At 34.8% G+C, this 22,336-nt stretch overlaps 1 protein-coding gene across 13 annotated transcripts in view; it reads right to left on the bottom strand.

Moving 5' to 3' along the window:
• The window catches only part of LARP4 (La ribonucleoprotein 4), a 62,226-nt gene that overhangs the window by 9,009 nt on the left and 30,881 nt on the right, over positions 1–22,336 (bottom strand). For 8 of the 13 annotated variants that reach the window (XM_081059145.1, XM_081059137.1, XM_081059146.1 and 5 more), the window contains 4 exons: positions 8,626–8,838; positions 8,024–8,127; positions 3,019–3,231; positions 2,326–2,374 (listed from right to left, as the gene is read on the bottom strand). In XM_081059145.1, coding sequence (XP_080915271.1) covers positions 2,326–2,374; positions 3,019–3,231; positions 8,024–8,127; positions 8,626–8,838 — 579 coding nt within the window. The remainder of the gene's footprint in view (positions 1–2,325; positions 2,375–3,018; positions 3,232–8,023; positions 8,128–8,625; positions 8,839–22,336) is intronic. The other 5 variants (XM_081059147.1, XM_081059143.1, XM_081059144.1 and 2 more) reach the window with 1 other exon arrangement.

Raw genomic sequence — 22,336 nt, 5'->3', positions numbered from 1 at the left:
ATCAATCTCCACTATTTGTTCCTTTCTGTATTTACTATACCTCCTTTCGTAACAAAATAAAAACAAAAAACCCTACCTCAAGTAAATTGGCCATCATCTTTTCTCCTTCCACATAGTCTAAAGAGAGAATATCCTTCCATGAAAATCTCATCTTTCCCTTTCACCTACCATCCTATATATCCCGACAAACCTCTCACTTGTTCTACCGCCTCTCCCACTTCTTCACCTCTGTACTCATCACTTCACTAAAACCGCTTTGACAAGTCACCAATGCCTTCCACAATGCAAAAGCTGACATTCTTTTTCCCTCCCGACCTCACTATAACGTTTGGCATGGTACACATTCTTTTCCTTTAGGAGCTCATTTTTCCCTTAGCTTCTGTGATACCGCTATTTCTCCTGATTCTCAAGTCTGACAATAATGTGCTTTTCTTTCCCTGCCCACTTCTTTTGATGGTTTTTTGGTTTCTATATGGTTACTACCTCTCTCACTTTCCATACTCTCCCTGTGTGATATCCATTATCCATGACTTCAACTACTATGTATATGGGAACAACACTTAAAACAATCTTGTTCACTTTCTGGTGGTCTTTTGACTTAACAACTCTGAAAATTTACCAAAAATCATTAAGTTGCACACTTTAAATATTTTCAGCCCAGACCTTCACCTGACACCCAGTCGTCCATTAGCCTATCAGCCATCTTCACTCAGATTTTGCTTAAATACTTCGAACATTAATGAATAATCTTATTTTATAGTCCAAAACGACTATGCCCCCATCCTTGGCCTACCACGCTCCATTCTTGGCCTTCATAAAAAAAATCATTCACTCTCTTACAGAGTCCCCTGCCATGTCCTTGTCTACTCTTATGACTTCAATCTCTACGCGTCAGCTTACAAATTCAAATTTTATCTCTAGCTAAGATCTCCATCCTGCACAAGGGCATCTGCACCCCTGCCCTTCCTACTGGAAAGCATGCCTATCTTCTTTTTCTTCATCTCAACCTTCAGTCCTCAATCCAGACAGTTTCAATGTATTAAACAGAATTCAAGCCGATATCAAGTCTCCTCAATTGTTTAGAATCACTTGAGGATTGACGTGGCCTGCTAAAATGGTATCCTTAAAAACTGTTGCCTCAAGATTCATGGCTGCCTATGCCTATGGTATAGAAAGCTATACATGAAAAAATAACTTTGTTTTAAAGAGTTCACAGTTTGACCTAAGACTATTCTTTATTATAATGTAATACGTTTACTTCTTTGAAAATGTGTATGTTTTCACTACTTATGTGATATATTTACATTTATCTGTATATTATATGTATACCAGCTAGTAAACTACATGTATATTACTTATACAGGTATATAATTCACTACTTATGCATGTAAAATAAGCATTATATTACACATTTATGATATGTCTGTAAATTCTAGGCAAGGTTTTCCTGAGATCTCCGTATCTTTCTACACCATTTTTATTCTCAACTCCTTTTGGTCTCAGTTAAAAGATGGTAAATAGTCACCATGAACAAACCACAAAAAAAAAAAATCAAAATACGAATTTGAAGCTAGGTAAGTTAAGATTCAAATAAGAATATGTCTAGAACCATAACAAATTTTCTTTAAGCTGTTTTATAAGGTTAGTGGATATAATAAACAGTACATAAAAATTGCCTTCAAATAACGATTAATAAATAGTATTAACACCATCCAACAGAGCTTTAAAAGTGAATGATATGCCCTATCAGATGAGCAAAAAAAATCATATACTCTGCAAGGCTATGGATAAACAGGGACTTCTGTTCACTATCTGTTGGAGTGAAAATCGGCACAATCCCTACAGAAAGCTATTTGGCAGCAACATATTAAATTGTGACCCAGAAATCCAACTTCTAGAGATTCTCCTTCAGATATTATTGTACACATAGGAACTGATGGTTGTATAAGGTTATTGTTGCACTGTTTGTAAGATCAAAATATTCAAATGACTTAAATGTCCATTAGTAAAAAGTTAAACTGTTCATATTTTTAATTTTTAAACCAAATATAAAATATTAGGTATTCAAGTAATTTTTTTTAAAAAGTGAGCAACACAGGCCAAATCCCTAACTATGTATGTCCTTTAAAGGGTGGGAGGGTGGGTATGGTAGGGGTATATATTTCAGGGTTAAGCACAGGCTCTATTTATCTTTGCTGAATACTATAAGCAATAAAACAAAAACCCAGACAGGTAGACCCCAAGTCAATGCCATAGTAAATTACAAAAAGGAGGAAAAAAAAAAAAGAAATTGAATAAAAGTAATTAAAAGTAAAAACCACTTACTGGGATTCTGTCATCCTCTCGTCGTCTTCGACCTCTGAAAAGAGTTCTCCTTTTAACAACGATAAAAAAAGGGGGTGGTGGGAGGGACAATTCATAAATTTCTTCAAATTTATACATTCTGTCAAAGATGGGTGAATGTCTAAAGTATCTAAACTTTCTAAATCTCCGTTATTGTTAAAAAATAAATATACAGTCTTCTGAAGGGATCTTGCGCTAATCTACCAAAAACTTCAACCACCACCACCACCACCACCACCACCACATATGGTGGGCACATTTTTATTAGAAGTGTTCTTTCCACACCAGAAGCATATTAGGGTTCAGTTTTTTTGTTTTGTTTAGGCAGGGTAGGAATATATAACCCCATTCCCACAGTTTAGAAGTTATGAGAAATTAAAATTATAACGCAGATGGGATTTTCTCTCTCTAAGCCATTCTTTCCTCAGTGAACTCAAAGGACTTCAGAATAACTTTATAAACCTCTGACTCACAGCTATATTCTATGTGGACATTCTTAAATTTCTTAATAATTATAAAAAACTACTAATCTGTATGATGTAACACTATTTATTTAGCATACACCTATAAGTAAGTCTAAAAAACCCACATTAGATCATAGTTTTCAGAAGTTCACATTATGATCAAAGAATTTTCATATACCTCATTTCCCTATATATTACCGTATTTCCTTACCTGCCCCTACCATAGTCCCCATTCTGTTCAATCTGCAAAGTGGGGGTCTCTTTTGGCAGGTAGTTCTGCTCCTGATGCGCTGTCACTGCAGGATTATGCCGTTCGGCTGCAAAGTTCCTTGAACCAGTTCTGTTTAATGGTCCATCCCCCAATGACACAGAGACCTCTGTTGAGTGTTCTGAACCACCTGATGACCTAAAATGAGGCTTCACACTATAAGAAATACAAGATTACATACATAAAAGGTAAGCCAGACAGAAAAATCTTTCCTCGTAATGTAGAAACTCTTAATAGACCAAGTTAAAAATTGCTTCCTATCACATCCTAATTTCCCATTAATTAAGTTAAACATAAAACTGTCATGTAAACCCTTTTCTGTCCCAGATGTATTATTTTTAAAAGGCAAAGAATTCTTACGTTACAAAGTCATTTGGAGGGACTTGGGGGAAGAGCCAAAGTTCTTCAAGATAAAACTACTCCGACATCAACATTCAGAATATAACTAGGATTTTAGCTGTTTTCTTTGACACAAGCTGCAGATTTGACACATCTAAATCAGGCAGGCTTTAAACTTAATGATTCTAGGCCATGCTTTCTCAATTGGGCAACATCACTCCCAAATGGGAGTAAATATTGGTTCCTTGGGGGGAGAGGGGAATCTTATTCTTCCTCATTTCATGTATAAAGCACAGATATACATACATTACATAAATAGATATGCCATAATCTCTACTATTAAATTTTCATAGGGGGATGTTAGGAAAAAAAAGTCTACAAAGGCTCTTTTAGGCGGTGACAATGAAAAAACACTAAGAAAAGGTGGAATATATTAAAACCCCAGCTTCTTAATAAACATCCCTCACCAAATAAAATTTGTTGTTCAAACAAAGATCCATACATTGGACAAAAAAAACTAAAAAAATACAATGAAAATAATGTATTTTTATTCATGAAAATGATTCATGAATAACTTCATGAATTAAGGCATGGCATACTTCTAAGAAAAGTAGCTTCTATCTTGGATGACGTGTATAAGCATCCAACTCTAACAATCTGTAAGCAGATGAAGCCAGGGTAGGATGAAGGCGAGAGGATGCAGTGTAATCAATAGTGAAAACATCTAAAGTCCAAGCAACTGAGGATCTTGGCTCTACAGAAGATTAAACAAGGAAGTATGAGATTTATATTTGGTCCCTTGTTAGCAGTTTATATAGTTCATTTTTACAGTCTGTTTTCATAGTTACAAATTCATAATATTAATAACACATTGCCAATTCCTGGCTCTCTAAACACGGATTTAAAACCTCGTAATTGTAAGCCCAACAATTAATCATTAATTCCAACAGGATCTCCAGCTCTCCTACTTTACTCTTTACAGAACACAAAAACTTAGGTTACTATTATTAAAACTTAAAACTAAAACTCAGGCTACAAAGTTGAGCTGAGTTTAATATGATTCTTTTCCAGTTAATTACTTTCTGTCACAAAATAGATTTTAGTAGCAATGAAAATTACCATATGTCAACTAACACAAAATAATTTTCAAAATATATTATCCATCACATCTGAAAAATGACCTCATTAAATAGATATGCTGCTTCCATGATCTATTCATAAAGTTTCACCTAAATTTTCTCATTGCATTTCAAAACACCTAATGGACAAGTTACTAGGTTTAAACAGCCCTCAGATCTCATAATCTTACCCTTCACTGAGAGGGACTTACAATCTCAGTCCGGGCAAAAGAAAGAAAGGAGTGGTAAAAGATAGAAAGGAAGAAGTAAAGTGACAGAAGAAGTAAAGTGACAGAAGAAGTAAGGTAGAAAAATGCCCGGACTTCTGAAAGTTAGTCCTATTCTCTCTAAGTAGGTCGACTGATCATCATAGGGCTGTTATAAGGTTAAACTGTTAGACGGTTAATACAGTAACTGTCAAACTTTCTCCTTGACTGATAAGTAAGTAAAAAGGAGGGTCTGGCAGTGGTCACTTCTTAAGGAGGAAACATGGATTTGGGTTGAGGGTCAAAAGGCTTTTTTAGTTTCATCTGTAATATTTGCATTTTTATAAGAAAGTATTCACGTACTATTTCTGTAAAAATTAACAACCGGTATTGGTTAAATATGGAAAATAACTGTATACAAATGGTTTTGAATAAGAAAAATTATAATAAACCTGCCCTGTATCTTCAAAACCATAGGTACACCTCCATAAAAGCAATGATAGCTTGACTGTCATTCTGGGCTTTCTTATTGTAATCTCACAGCCTTTGCCAAGAAAGCACAGCAGACAAAGACATGTGACAATAAAGGAACACAGTGAACACAATGTATTTTTAAGTCAAACACCTGAAAACATCAGTATTTTTAACTATTAGTTAAAAATTGCTTTTAGTCTAACCTCATAACAAAGATGTCTATTCTATTAACAATTTAAAGCAAACTTTACCCATTTAAAGAAATGTGAAATCATATATATGTATTTTATAGAGCTACTATGTCTAATCATGAGAAATCTGTATCTCCAAACAAGGAAAACTGCAAATTGTCATTTACGCTAATTTAATTATTTTTAAAGAAACTTTACCAGCTATGGTAGAGGAAAAGGAAATGTTCTAAATCTCAGTTACACTGATAACTAGTAATGTAACCCTAGTAAGATGTTTGTCCTCTTCAACTTTTACTTTCTTCATCTGCAAAATGAGTTAAAACTATATGGTAACGGGGCCGGCCCAGTGGCTCAGGCGGTTAGAGCTCCGTGCTCCTAACACCGAAGGCTGCCGGTTCGATTCCCACATGGGCCAGTGGGCTCTCAACCACAAGGTTGCCAGTTCAATTCCTTGACTCCCGCAAGGGATGATGGGCAGCGACCCCTGCAAATAAGATTGAACACGGCACCTTGAGCTGAGCTGCCTCCCCGATGGCTCAGTTAGTTGGAGCGTGGGCTCTCAACCACAAGGTTGCCGGTTCGACTCCTGCAAGGGATAGTGGGCTGCACCCCCTGCAACTAGCAACGGCAACTGGACCTGGAGCTGAGCTGCGCCCTCCACAACTAAGACTGAAAGGACAACAACTTGAAGCTAAATGGCACCCTCCACAACTGAGATTGAAAGGACACAACTTGACTTGGAAAAAAAAAAATCCTGGAAGTACACACTGTTCCCCAATAAAGTCCTGTACCCCTGCCCCCAATAAAATCTTAAAAAAAACAAACTATATGGTAACAATCTGGTCTTTCCAAATATAAACATCCTTGTCTCTAACGAAATAATCTTTTTTTGAACAATAGGATGTGTATAATTAAGGTTCACTGTACTTACCCTTCACTGAGAGTAATACTTGAATTTCACAGTTAATTGCTAGTGTATTACCAAACAAGAGTCATCGATAAGAGCACAAATAATCCTTTGCTTATAGAAAAACCTTTCATTGTTACAATATGAAGAGATCTCATTTGAAACTTCATAAAGCAAAATAATTTTATCTGGTAAAATTTTCCTAACACTTAAAAATGATCTTTATATGTTTTAACCAATTGTGTCAGTTAAAGTTGAGTACAAAAATTGTGACTATTATACTTACAAGAGGTGGAGTACAACATTAGGAATAGAGACAGTGGAAATGTAATGGCTCTGTGCGATGTCAGAGGTATAGTGGATGGGGGGAGGGGGGTTCACACAATGTGAGGGATATAAAAGATAAACGTCTAAGTATTACTTTGTCTCGTGTAACTAAAACTAATAAAAAAAATTTAAAAAAATGAAAATTGTGACTATTAGAGGATAGTATATATGAATGCTTCCAGAATCCACTGAGAAGATCATTTTTTAATACTGAAAGGCTTCTTTCTCCAGTGAGGCATGTTTCAGAAAAACCTTACAAAAAGGATTAAGTTCCTAGAAGTCATCTTCGAAAAACATTATGTGGTTTTTCTAGACCACAAACCCTATTATGTGGTCTCCTTGCCAAAAAGAATCAACTGGGAAAACAAGATCTGTCAAGAGAAACGGCCACTGAAAAGAAATAATTTTATAAAAACAAAAACAAAACCCAGAAGGCTCACAAAATAAGCAAACAAAAAATAACAAACGTGACACTATTAAATAAATAGTGTCTTTTTTCTTTGGTTACTCTCATACTGTCAAAAGCCATAATATACACCAAGTTATTGAGATTATCGGTTGTTTATGTAAAGAATACTACTTAAGAGACATATCAATACACTACATGATATAACAAAAATTTCCAGAGTTGTCAATAGTTTGTTTAGAACAGCATGTTGTAAGTGTAGGCTTTGGAGTCAAACTACCTGGGCTCAAATATTGGCTCTGCCAGCTACTAGCTATGTGCCTGTAGATACACGATATTTAATCTTGTATGTCTCAATTTCTTCATTTTTAAATAGATATAGGCACTATCTATCTTATAGGGTTATGAAAATTAACTGTGATAAATATGTAAAGCCCATAAAACAGAGCTTCAGACATTAAACGCCCAATAACTGTTAGCTATTACCTGTTTTTACACTATAGTTCATGGAAATTATTTCAAAAATTCAATTCTTAAAAATCCCAAATAATTCACATTCCTAGCATTTATCACTCAGTTCACTTAACATTTCTATCCTCAAAAAAAACCTTGTTCTCTAAAATGTTACCTACTTAACACACTAAATGGCATTTAGACACCAGATTTTTATGTTACTGCCATGAAATATTTTTTCAATTCTATTATTTAAAAAAAACCAACAGTATGTATTGTGCACAATCTCATTTTTATACCCATTATCAACTCTAAGGTCAAAGTGTGTTCAGGAATTCTACATTAAATCATTCACATGTTTGTAAAAGAAGAAGGAGAAGGAGAAGGAGAAGGAGAAGAAAAAGAAAAAGAAGAAGAAACAACCCCTCTTAATGAGTCTGCAGGTAAGCATTCCTATGCACACAGTTACTCTATAAGAACTACTGGGAATTATTTACAATGAATTCCAGCCATGATTTTTATCTTACCGACTTTTTTGGAATGGTCGACCCATATTCACAGCAGCAACATTTGTTTTATAAGATCCTGGTGAATTAAAGCCATTCACAAAACTACCATTGGGAAAGGGAGCCTAAAAGAAAATTTTAATGTTTAAAAACAATTAATGGTAAAGGCAAAATCTGGTGTGAAGGTCATTAAGAAATTTCTGATGACCTAACCTAGCATCAATTTCTTTTACAAGCCAAACATAATTTGCTACTTTTATACACTTTTGCAATACTTACTTCAAGTATCATTTGATTTACAGAACAAGAAATCACTAGTTCGTTACTTAATAAAGGACACTTTTCTCTGAAAAAGTTTCACAAAACTAAAAGCAATTAAAATCATTCAGGATTTATCCAGTCTCTAACTTAATTCACTCAGCAAAATCTAAATAAACATTATAGGAACCAATAGCTCAATGCTTAGTCATATGCATACATTTGCGTATCACTACTTAAAATAGCCTGAAAAGAACCAATATCAACACGTTAAAAACAACAACAAAAAAAGGAACTACTCTAGCTGATTGCTTTGCATTTCAGCTTACGTGAAAAATTGTATTATTTAGAAGAATCTCACTTACCAGTGGTGTTTCAAAGTAAGGTGCAGGATTTGGAGACCAAGACTGAGGCACGATGCTGTAGACTGAGTACTGTTGGTGAGGGTTATATACAGGCTGCATAAAGACCGGTGAGGCATACTGCGCTTGGCTTTGAATGGGCTGACTATACATACTAGAATCCATTAATCGATAACCATTCTTAGCAAAAAACGTATTGATGGCTTTTATCCTTGCCTAGAAGCAAGAGGAATACATTATCGTCACAAAATACTAAGTGTATATATTTTTATAAATATAATTTAAATTTCTAACATATTTTACATGACTACATTATTTCTGCCTATTATGGAATCAGCAGAGTAAAAGAAAAGGAAATGATAGCTTTGATGAAAGAAATCTCTGCATGGCAAATATCACAAAAAACAAACTAAAACCAAAAAAATCTAAACACAGTAAAACTAACTGCAACTTATCACTGACAAGGGGGCTAATATTCCTTATAAATTCTAAAAAGACATTAAAAAGCCCAATGAGCCTATATAAAAATGAGAGAAATGAACAGAGTTCACAGAATAAAAAGGACAAATGGCTCTTAAACATTTGAAAAGATGCTAAACCCCGCTCAGAAGAGAAATGCAATTTAAAATGAATTAAAATTTCTCATGTATAAGATTAGCAAAAGTCCAAAACATTGACAACATATTCTGTTGGTAAGACTGTGGCAAGACAGGCATTCTAATATACTGATGATGGGCAAGCAAGGAAAGTTAGCAATATCTTCCGAACTACAAATACATTTACCATATTCTCATCAATCCCACTTCTAGAAATCTATCCAAAAGATATACTGACCAAATGGTTTTTGTTTTTAAAGGACGCACAGAGCTACTTACTGACACTAAGTGTAATAGGGAAGGGGACAAAAACTCTCCCCAACACACACACACACACGTGACAGTCCATTAATGGTTGAATATACCACAGTACATGCACACAACTGAGTAACACGCAGATGTAAGAACAACTGAGGAACTGCTCTAAATACTATTATGAAGTGATTTCCAGAATATACAGAGTATTTTTTAAGAGGGACAGCAAGGAGAAGAGTTTGTATTATACGTTATTCTTTAGCTAAGTGAGATGGGGATATGAATATACTTGCATCCACACATATATGTGTGTGAATATACTGTTTTAGATATTTTACTTTTAAACCATATTGAAAATAAAATTTTAAAAAACTAATTTGTAAAAGCAAAATAAACCTAAATGTGCATCCAATTAATAATATAACAGAGAAATCCTAAGTGAATTCGAACCACAATAAAATCAACTGTTATGAATGTTCCTTAAGAATAAACCACAAGGAAAAGTATGGAAAATTTCTTAATTTATTTACAAAATTATATTGCTATTGGTATTATTCTGATATTTTGTATGTGATTACGGGATACATCAAATCAAAACACCTATTTCATAGCTCTGTTCAATAAAAAAGCTTAGAAACAATGACCAAACCAGTCATCACAAGCACTCCTTGTGCCTAGTCAGTGGACTGCAAAGTATCATTTCCCCATAAAAGTATCATGGGGGCTTTGGAGAGTTACCCCAGGCTTTTGACACAAAATGTACAAAAGCCTGGACCATCTTATCACAGTAAAGACCAAGCAAACCACTGAAAACTAATAGGGACTTGACAAAAGGACTCATGAGTTAACTCAAAAAGACCAGACTTCATCAATAAACAGGGAAAATAAACACACCAAATGTTCAAATACTCAAAAACAAAACAAAAAAACCCCAAAACAAACCAACATCTTAACAGTCATTTTGAAAGTTGCTAAGTAATCAACACATTATTTTCAAAATCTGTTAATAAAAGCTGGAACAAACTTATCACGCATTTCACCTGTGAGCTGTACCTCAGGGCAATGAAAATGAGGGCAAGCTTCTCTTTGTAAAAGTATTCAACTAATAAGTGGAAGAAAGATAGCATAGAAATAGTACCACTTGGTAACCCTTAATGAATTAATAGATTTAGTCAATGATCAGTAACAGCTAGCATAAAAGAGACACAAAGACATATTTTATGTGCTGTTGTTCTCTCTTTCCATGGCTTTGAAATCAAATCCAATTCTGTTCAAGCCTCTACACCTAGCTACCAATTTGCATGAAACACGGGACAGAGGATCATGTTAACCTACACTCAAACACATAACTAGCCAATTCAAAGATGGGCAAGGACTTAAACAGATATTTCTCCAAATAGGATATACGAATGGCCAATAAGCACAAGAAAAGATGCTCAACATCACTAATCATGGAGGAAATGCAAACCAAAACTAATGAGATTCCATCAAATGCATTCTTCATTTCAGTTATTGCATTCTTCCATTCTTCACTTCTGACTTGTTCTTTTTTTTTTATCCCTGCTAAGTGGCACATGATTGTATTTGCATATATAATATAAACAAAAACTTAAACAGTAGAAAATGCAGGCTAGGCTCTAGGGGTAAGTACTTCCAATGAATTAATACTTGAGGAGAAAAGAGTACTTGGACACTCACGACAATCAGGGGAGTGCTTGATAGAGGGAAGGCTGCTGATCTTTTCTAAGTGAGAAAAAAAGTAGCTACTGTTGCCATTCCTCAGTGGTGTGTGTCCCAGGAGTGGCTGGCTGGTACCAAAGCAGGTAGTGGGGACTTTGTCCTTCAAAAATTGGGGGTGTGTTGTGGTTGGTGTGGGGGATCCCTGAAGGATCAGTGCTGATGCTTGCCTCAGTTTTGATCCTCGTTGCAGGAGCAGGTTCCTTTGGTGACATCTATCAGAAGACTTAAAAGGCCAAAACCCTTCACCACCATCACTACCCTATTTGGAGCCAGACAATTATAGTAATCTTTGTCAGGTCACAAGCTGAATGCAGAGATAATGGAACAAAAATTTCAGTGACCACAAACAACAAGGAATATACACTTTGCAAAAACAGTTTAGAAAAGTCACAGACAGCCACAGCTCTCAACAAGCAAAAGTATTAGTAATATCTGCGCAGTGGGAGATTCAGATTTCTAGAGTTAACACTTTGTAATACTCAGAATGTCCAGTTCTCAACAAAAAAATATATTTAAAAAAATTTTTTTTCTTTCTTCCCCTTCTTCCACCTCCCCGCCACTCCGGTTCAAGCTGTTGTTTCTCAGTCTAGTTGTGTAGGACACAGCTCCCTGGCCCATGCTGGTGTTATGAGCCTTGCGCTCCCCGGGCTGAGGCAGTCGGTCACCGGTTGGAGGTCGGCAGGTCACAGCAAGTCACAGCAGCTCTCGCCAGCTGCCAGCTGCTCACGATGGCTGCCAGCCACTCATGCTGGCTACCGGCGCTCATGGCAACACATGGCAGCACACGGTAGCCTGCGGTGGCACACAGCAGCCCACACCAACCTCTAGCTGCTCACAGCAACCCGGTTCCAGGGGAGCTATTATTCACAATCTTAGCTGTAAAGGGTGCAGCTCATTGGCCCATGTGGGAATCGAACCAGTAACCTTGGTGTTAGGAGCACGGTGCTCCAACCACCTGAGCCATCAGGCCGGCCCAACAAAAATATTAAAGAACATATAAAGAAACAGGAAACTATGATCCATTTGTGGGGAAAAAAGAATTTGATAAAAGCCATACTGAAGAATGCCAGACATTGGAATTACTGGTCAAAGATGTTAAATTAACTATCTTAAATGTGCCCAATAACCTAATGGAAACTATGCACAAACCTAAGGGTAATCAGGAAAATGATGTATGAACAAAATGCTAAAAGAAAAAAAATCAGTATGCCTACCCTACAAGAAATGCTAGCGGGAGTTCTTCAGGGTGAAATAAAAAGATGCCAGACAGTAACTCAAAGCCAAAAGAAGAAATAAGGAACATTACTAAGGATAATTACTTAGGTAAATACAAAAGAAAATTATTGTACTTTTGGCATATAACATTTTCCACATGTGATTTAAAAGGGAAACTAAAACAATATAAATCGATGCCAATGGGCATAAACGTATATAGATATAATCTGTGACAATAAGAATATGACACTATTCAACTCAGGTTGTTATAAATTTAAGATGTTAATTGTAACCCACCAGAGAACCACTAAAAAAACACAATAAAAACCCTAAATGGCAGAAGTATCTTTCCTTATCAGTAATTACTTCAAATATAAATGGCTTAAACTTTCCTATTAAAAGGCAGAGTGGCAGAATGAATTAAAAATATACAGGATCCATCTATATGCTATCTATAAGAGACTCATTTTAGATTCAAAGACATTGAATAACAAAATGCAAGAAAATAATAATCAAAATACAGCTAAGATGGCTATATTATTATTAGGCAAAGTAGACTTTAAGTCAAAAAAGATTACAAAAGACAAAGGACATTTTATATTAAATAAAAGGTTAAATCCAGCAAAAGGCTAAAGCAATTGTAAACATATATGCATATGCCAACAGAGCCACAACATATATAAAGAAAACACTGACAGAATTGGAATGAGAAATGACAACTGACTTCATTAACCCCCTTCAATAATGAGACAGGAGAGCAATAAAGAAATAGAGAACTTGAACAACACTATAAATCAATTTGACCTAAAAGAACTACTCCAAACACTAGAATATGCATTTTTCTCAAGTGTACATAGAACATTACCTATGATAGACTATGTTTTTTAATAAATTTAGAAAGACTGAAATCATACAAAGTATCTTCTGTGACCACAATGGAACAAAATCAGTAACAGAAGGAAAACTGGAAAATTCACAAATATGCGGATATTAACACAGGTTCGGAAAATTCACAAATATGCGGATATTAACACAGGTTCTTAACCAACGGGTCTAAGAAGAAATCACAAGGAAAATTATAAAATAACTTGATTCCAGACAAGCAAAAGCTAAAGTAGTTCATCAACACAAAACCAGTTTTACAAGAAATGTTAAAGGGACTTCTTTAGGTAGAAAAAATAAAAAACATAAATAAAAAAATAGGAAAGAAAAAACCTCACTGACAAATGCAAACAGTAAAAGCAAACAGTAACAGTAAAACGCAAACAGTAAAAGCAAACAGTAAAACAGTAAAACGCAAACAGTTCAAGTAAAGTGGTTGAACAGTGGATCAACCATTTGTAAAGCTAGTACAAAGCTCAAAAGACAAAAGTAGTAAGATCATGTGTAATTACAACAATAAATTAAGGGATACACACAAATACACACACAAAAGAAGTAAAAAAATAATCACAAAAATATAAATGTGGAAGGGATGAGTTAAAATTGTAGTGATTTTAGAATGTGATCAAACTTAAGCAACCATCAACTTAAAATGACTGCTATAAATATAGCTTGGTATAAATGAAGCAACGTGTTAACCACAAACCAAAAATCTGTAAGAGATATACAAGACATAAAGAGAAAGGAGTCTAAACATAACACTGTAAGAAAGTCATCAACAAACCAGAAAGCAAAAGAATAAGAAACAAAGAAGAACTACAAAAACAAACTGGAAACAATAAAATGGCAATAACTATATACCTATCAATAAGGACTTTAATATAAATAGACAAAATACTCCAACCAAAAGACACATGGTGGGGGTGGCCGAATGGCTCAGTGGTTAGAGCGCGAGCTCTGAACAACAGAGTTGCTGGTTCGATTACCACATGGGGGTCAGTGAGCTGCACCCTCCACAACTAGATTGAAGACAACGAGCTGCCGCTGAGCTTCCGGAGGGGCGGCCGGATGGCTCAGTTGGTTAGAGCGTGAGCTCTCAACAACAAGGCTGCCGGTTCAATTCCTGCAGGGATGGTGGGCAGCGCCCCCTGCAACTAAAGATTGAAAACAGCAACTGGACTTGGAGCTGATGGGCCTTGGAGAAACACAATGTAACCCAACGTTTCCCAATAAAATTTTTAAAAAAAGAAAAAGAAAAAAGGAAATATATGATTTCCTTTCCTGGCTTCTCCACTACTTTGAAATGTTGGGTAACCTTGAGACCCTAAATATCTGGGCTAAGAATGGAAGCTTCACATTAAAAAAAAAAAAGAAAGAAAGAAAAGACATACGGTGGTAGAATGGTTTAAAAAAAAAAGACTTATACATGCTTACAAGAGACCCAATGTAGACTGAAAGACACACAGATTTAAAGGGATGGAAAAAGATATTTCATGCAAAAGGAAGGAAAAAGCAGGGGTAGCAAAACTTACATCAGACAAAGAAGGGCATTTCGTTATGATAAAGGGATCATCAACAAGAGGATATAACTCTTGTAAACATCTATACACCCAACATAGGAGCATAAATATATACAGCAAATTTTGACAGATATGAGGGAGAGATCGATAACACAATAGTAGGGGACTTTAACACCCCACTGACATCAATGGATCATCCGGACAGAAAATCAACAAGGAAAAAGTGGCCTTAAAGGACACATTAGACCAGATGGACTTAATTGATATTTTTAGGACATTTCACCCAACAGCAGTAGAATATACATCTTTCTTAAGTGCTCATGGAACATTTTAAATGATAGAACATGTGTTCAGCCACAAAACAAGTCTCAATAAATTTATGAATACTGAAAGCATATCAAGCATCTTCTTTGATCACAATAGTATAATACTAGAAATCCATTACAAGAAGAAAACTGAAAAACACACAAATACCTGGAGGCTAAATAACATGCCACTAAATGAGTGGGTTAACTCTGAGATCAAGGAGGAAATCAAAAGATACCTTGTGAGAAATGAAAATGAAAACACAACGACCCCAAAAATCTATGGGGCACAGTCAAAGCAGTTCTAAGGAGGAAATTCATAGCAATACAGGCCCACCTTAACAAACAAAAACCTCAAATAAACAATCAAACCTTACACCTAAAGGAACTAGAAAAAGAAGAACAAAAAACCCAAAGTGAGTAGAAGGAAGGAAATAATAAAGATCAGAGCAGAAATAAATGAAACAGAGAAAAGAAAAAGGGAAATGAAGCCAAGAGTTGGTTCTTCGAAAAGATGAACAAAACTGACAAACTGCTAGCCAGACTCAAGTGAAAAGCAGAGTACCCAAATAAAATTAGAAATGAAAGAAAAGTGACAACTAATACCATGGAAATACAAAGGAGTACAAGAAAATACTACGAACGAGTATGAGTCAACAAATTGGACAACCTAGAAGAATTGGCTCAATTCCCAGAAACATACAATCTTTTAAGATTGAATCAAGAAGAAACAGAAAACCTGAACTGACTAATGAAATCAAATCAATAGTCAAAAAACTCCCAACAAACCAAAGTCCTGGATCAGATAGCTTCACAGGTGAATTTTACCAAATATCAAAGAATTAATATGCCTATCCTTCTCAAACTATTGCAAAAAACTAAAGAGGAAACAAGGTTCCCAAACTCATTTTATGAAGCCAGTATTACCTTGATACCTAAACAAGATAAAAATACTACAAACAAAAAAATATTATATGCCAGTACCCCAATGAACACACATGCAACAAAATATTAGCAAACTGAATTCAGCAATACATTAACTAGATCATATACCAGGGGTGTCCAAACTGCAGCCCGCTGGCGATCCATTTTTTTATTGGCCCGCAGCAAATTCCAAAAATGTATTTAGTTTACTTAAATAAACCAGGTGAGACAATACGTACTTCACCTCGAGTGAGTGGCCCGGCTGTTTGTGTATTTTACCGCGTATGGCCCTTGGTGAAAAACATTCAAAAAAGTTTGGACACCCCTATCATACACCATGCCCAAGTGAGATTCATTCCTGGGATGCAAGGTTGGTTTAATAGCTATAAATCAATGAACATGCAATACAACATAAATGAAGGATGAAAATCATACATGATGTCAATAGATGCAGAAAAAGCATTTGACAGAATCCAACATCTAATTATCATAAAAACTCTCAACAAAATGTGGATGGAGAGAACCTACGTTGACATAGTAAAGCCTACATATGACAAACCTACAGCAAACATCATATTCAATGATGAAAAACTGAAAGCTTTTTCTTTAAGATCAGAAATAAAACAAGATGTACACCATCACCACTTTTATTTAACATAGTAGTATTGGAAGTCTTAGCCACAGAAGTCAGACAATGAAAAGAAATAGAATGCATCCAACTAAGGAAGAAGTAAAACTGTCATTATCTGTAGATGACATGATACTAGAGAGAACCCCCAAAATTTCCCCAAAGAACTATTAGAACCAAAAAATGAATTCAGTAAATATTCAGAAATCATTTGCATTTTTATACACCAATAATGAACTGTTAGAGTGAGGAATTAAAAGAATCTCATTTATAATTGCTTCAAAAAAACAAAATACCTAGGAATACATTTAATAGGTAAAAGACCTATACTCAAGGAAATTGCAAGACATTGAAGAAAGAAAGTAAAGAAAATTCAAATAAACAAAAGGATATACTGTGCTCTTGGATAGGAAGAATTAACATTGCTAAAATGTCCATACTACCCAAAGCAATCTATAGAGTCAATACAATCCCTATCAAAATACCAATGCCATTTTTCACGGAACTAGAAGAAATAATCCTAAAATTTGTATGAAACCACAAAAGACCCTTGATGGGCACACCAATCTTGAGAAAGAAGAACAAAGTTGGAGTTATGCTACCTGATAAAACTATCCTACAAGGCTGTAGCAATCAAAACAGCATGGCACTGGCATAAAAAGACACACAGATCAGTGGAACAGAATAGAGCGCCTAGAAATAAACCCATGCCTATACAGTCATTTAATCTATGACAAAAGAGGCAAGAATGTACAATGTGGTAAAGACAGTCTCTTCGATAAATGATGTTGGAAGAACTAAACAGATTCATGTAAAAATATAAAACTAGATCATATATTATCATGTAGATCATGTAGATCTTATACCATATACAAGAACAAACTCAAAATGGACTGAAGACTTAAATGTAAGACCTGAAACCATAAAACTCCTAAAAGAAACCATAGGCAATAAACTTAGTAATATTTTTGGGGGACATATCTCCTCAGGCAAGGCAAACAAAAGAAAAACTAAACAAATGGAACCATATCAAACTAAAAAGATTTTGCACAGCAAAGGAAACCATCAACAAAACGAAAAGACAACCTACCAAATGGGAGAAGATATTCACCAATGATACATCTAATAATGGCTTAATATCCAAAATTCATAAAGAACTCATAAACAACCCAATTAAAAAATGGGCAGAGGACCTGAATGGACATTTTTCTAAAAAGGACCATACAGATGGCCAACAGACATATGAAAAGATGCTCAACATTACTAATTATCACAGAAATGCAAATTAAAATCACAATGAGATATCATCTCACACCTGTCATAATGGCTAGCATCAAAAAAATCAACAAAAAACAAGTGTTGGCAAGGATGTTGGAGAACAGGGAAATTTTCGTGCACTGCTGGTGATTGCAAATTGGTACAGCCACTATGCAAAACAGTATGGAGGTTCCTCAAAAAATTAAAAATAGAACTATCTTATGACCCAGAAATTCTACTTCCGGGTATTTATCTGAAGAAATCCAAAACACTAATTCAAAAAGATATATGTGTCCCTACGTTCATCACAGCTATATTTATAATAGCCAAGATATGGAAGCAACCTAAGTGCCCACCGGCAGACTATTGAATAAAGAAGTGATACATACGTATATACAATTAAATATGATTTATCTCAGCCACAACAAAGAATGAAATCTTACCATCTGCGACAAAACGGATGAACCTAGAGGATATTAAGCTAAGTTAAATAAGTCAGAGAAAGACAAATGCCATGATTTCACTTATACACAGAATCTAAAAAACAAACTCACTCATAGATACAGAGAACAATCTGATGGTTTTCAGATGGGAGGGGTGTTCGGAGGGTGGGTGAAAAAGGTAGAGAGTAAGAAGTACAAACTAGTAGTTACAAAATAGTCATGGGGATGTAAAGTACAGCATAGGGAATAGTCAATAATACTGTAATAACTACATATGGTGCCAGGTGAGTAGTAAACAGGAGGATCACTTCGTAAGTTACATAAATGTCTAACCACTATGAAACTAATATAATACTGAATGCCAACTATAATTGAAAATTAAAAATTCATAGACTCAGATTTTATGTAAATTTCCAGAATAACTCATAAAAATAAATCTCAGTGCAGTCTGAATCACTAAAAACAAGCAGCTGAAAAGTAAATATTTAAAATATTTACTTAAAATAAAGTCTTAAAACTAAAAAAAATTAAAATATATAAAAATGGACAAAGGAGTTGAATAAAACATTTCTCCAAAAGATAAACAAATGGCAAATAAGCACATGGAAAGATACTTAACATTATTAGCCATTAGGGAAATGAATCCCCAAAACATGAGATGCCACTTTATACCCATTAGGATGGCTTTCAGCAAAAAAGCAGAAAATAACCAGTGTTGATAAGGATGTGGAAAAATCTGAATCCTTCTGTATTGCTGGGAATGTAAAATGGTGCAGTTGCTGATGAAAAGCTTCATGCCCTTCAAAATGTTAAACACAGAATTATGTTAGACAGTAATGCCTAGCTAGTTATATACCCCAAAGAATTGAAAGCAGGGACTCGAACAGATAGTTGTACAGCATTATTCATAACTGTCAAAAGGTGGAAACAACTGAAAAGTAATAAAATTCTGACACATGCTACACGGATGAACTTTGCAAACATTATGCTAAGTGAAATAAGCCAGACACAAAAGGACAAACATTGCATGATTAAATTTGTATGCGGTATCTAAAACAGGCAAATTCATAAAGACAGAGAGTAGAGCAGAGGTTGCTATGGGTTAGGAGAATGGGAAGTATTGCTTCATGGGTACAGATTTTCTGCTTTGGATGATGCATAAGTTCTGGAAATAATTATTTGTGATGGTTGCACAGCAACGTGATGTACTAAATGCCACTGGGTTATAACTTAAAAATGGTGAATTGTATGTATGTTTTATTTTACAATAAAAAACTTAAAGCATTAAAAATGATGTTCACTGCAATATTATTACTTGTAAACAAAGAAACAAGGTACATGGAGAGAAATGAGTAATTAAATCACGATGCACATGAACAATGTCGTATGTATACTTGAAACAATGGTGAGTGAAAAAAATCTTGAAGCCCTATTAAGTGAAAGGAGCAGATGAGTGTCTAATATACACTCCCATTTAAGTAAAGACAGAAAATTCCCAGATGGACACAGAAAAAAACCGCTCTCTCATCACCTCTGGGGAGGAGGACTGAAGGAATCTAGCAGACGGAGATTTAATTATTTATTTAATATTGTTTGAATTTCTTAACACATGCAGCTACTACTTCTTTCACACTTAAAATTCTGAAATAATAAATATACAGAGAAATAAATATTTATTCTACGTGACATGTACCATTTCTACGAAACCCAGATAAAACTTAGTATTAAGTTATAAAAAGCCAGCTGAAACAGGATGAAATTAGCAACACATGAAGAAACAGGTAAACAAACATTATTCACTTAATCTTTTTGTCCTCCAAGATCACTGGTATTGCCTCACAGAACTTCAGAAATGAAAAAAGCATGAACACTTCAAAGAAATAAATCAAGACCTTAGAGGGAACTTGACACTCCTAAAATCAAAGATCTTGAGGCATCGAGATCTGTAATATAGGATTTCTGGCTCCTGCATCTGTCTTGCTGGGTGCTAGGTCATTTGGTTTTAACGAATAATATAAAAATTAATGTGAATCTGTGACTGTCCTAGCAAGAACATTGCTATGTGATAGCTAATCAAAAGAACCATAAACAAAAACGGCAGAGAAAAATACTTATAATGAAATACATGTATAAATACATGTATATAGTTACACATACTTTTAGCACTATACCTGAAATCTCAGCAAAAGCAGTAAGATATAAGAAATGGGAGGTATAAAGAATTATCAAAATAGTAATTACTTGTAGATGATATGATCTCTCAGGCAGATAATCCAAAGACCTAACAGAGCATTAGATATAACAAAGGAGCTAGGTAAGGTTGTTGCATACAGTAACACTGAGATGGGGGGTGGGGGGAAGCAACAAAAATTACTCTAAGGAAGTAGTTATAAAACACAAAAGACCTGCATTAATAGACAAATATATCATAAAAACATTACCACAATATTGAATAATGTAGGGTAAAACTGTCTATTGTCCCCAATGTAAGCAATAAATTAATGCAATCCCATTTATTCCAATATATGGTTTTTGTTTAGTTGTTGGTATTAGACATTCTAAAATTCACATGGAAAAGTAATGGTCTAAGAATAACCACGACAGTCCTAAAAACTAAAAAGGGAGAACTTGCATACAAAGACAAGGATATTATAAAACTACAGTAATTAAAACAGTAATGTTGGATCAGTAGAGATTGATAATAGGTTGGTGCAAAAGTAATTCGGTTTTTTGCAATTATTTTTAACCTTTTAAAACGCAATTACTTTTGCACCTATCTAACAGAGCAGAGAACCAAAAACAGAGCTCATATATGCAGCATTACAATTCGTGGAAGGGCAGACCACTCTACAAGAAAGTGTTGAGATAACTACCTTTCCATATAAGGGGAAAAATGAAATTAGATCCCTATCTCATACTATACATCAGATTAATTCCAGATGTTTCAAAGACCAACATATGAAACCTTAAATGAAATCCAACATATGAAACCTTAAAGTTATTAAAAGACCTAGGAGAATATTTTTATAGCCTCAAGTAGGGAAAGGAGAGAATATGGAGAAGAGCATTACAGGCAGAGGAAATAAAATGACAACTGGCAGATATTGTCATATGTAATATGGAAATAATACCACCTACCACACAGCAATAATGAGATTTAAATAAGTGAAGTTCTTAGAACACTGTCTGACATATAACCTTTTAATAAATGTAAGCTTCTCTCATCCTGGTTCTTCCACTTACTAGTTGTGTAAAACTGGGTAGCTGACGCTCATGCCTCACTTTCCTTAATGTAAGAGAAAATAGGGGTACCTACCTTATTAGGTTCTTATAAGAATTAAATGACTCTCTCAATATAAAGTGCTTAAAACAGCAACTGATATTCAATAAGAGCTCAGTGAGAGTTAGTAAGAATAATGCATTGCATTTACAAAAAATAATTGTTATTATATTACATCCAGAATGAGGAGCATGGTAAAGTAAGCGCATGTTTAGTATTCTATTTAGATAGTAGCTCTGGTAGGAATGTGGAGAATAGACTAAGGGGGAAAAAGCTGAAAGCTTAACAGTTAAATGGCTATTTTAATTTTTCAAGGCTAAGCACTGGTAATAATGAGTGAAAGAAGTTTTGAAGGCAGATTTCATGGGATCTGAGGACAGATTAGACAAGTAAAGACAGAGAGCAAGTGACACCAATGACAATTCCCAAGTTTCCCAAATGTTTGATTGTTAATGTGATGATGCAGTGAATTGAGATGAGGTTGAAAAATACGGGAAATGTTTTCCATCTTGTTACTAAAAACTTATCTCTGCTCCTCATTTTGAGATCTGGAATTATCTTACATGTTTGTAATCAGAACCTAACTAAAACTTCATGTTGTTTGAAGTTTTGCCTTCGGAAAAAAACCTGCTGTATAGAAAGTATTTTGATGTTCCATCAACTAATTTT

The sequence above is a fragment of the Rhinolophus hipposideros genome (assembly GCF_964194185.1).
Source record: "Rhinolophus hipposideros genome assembly, chromosome: 9".
NCBI lineage: Eukaryota > Metazoa > Chordata > Mammalia > Chiroptera > Rhinolophidae > Rhinolophus > Rhinolophus hipposideros.
This window is presented reverse-complemented; position numbering and strand designations above follow the sequence as displayed.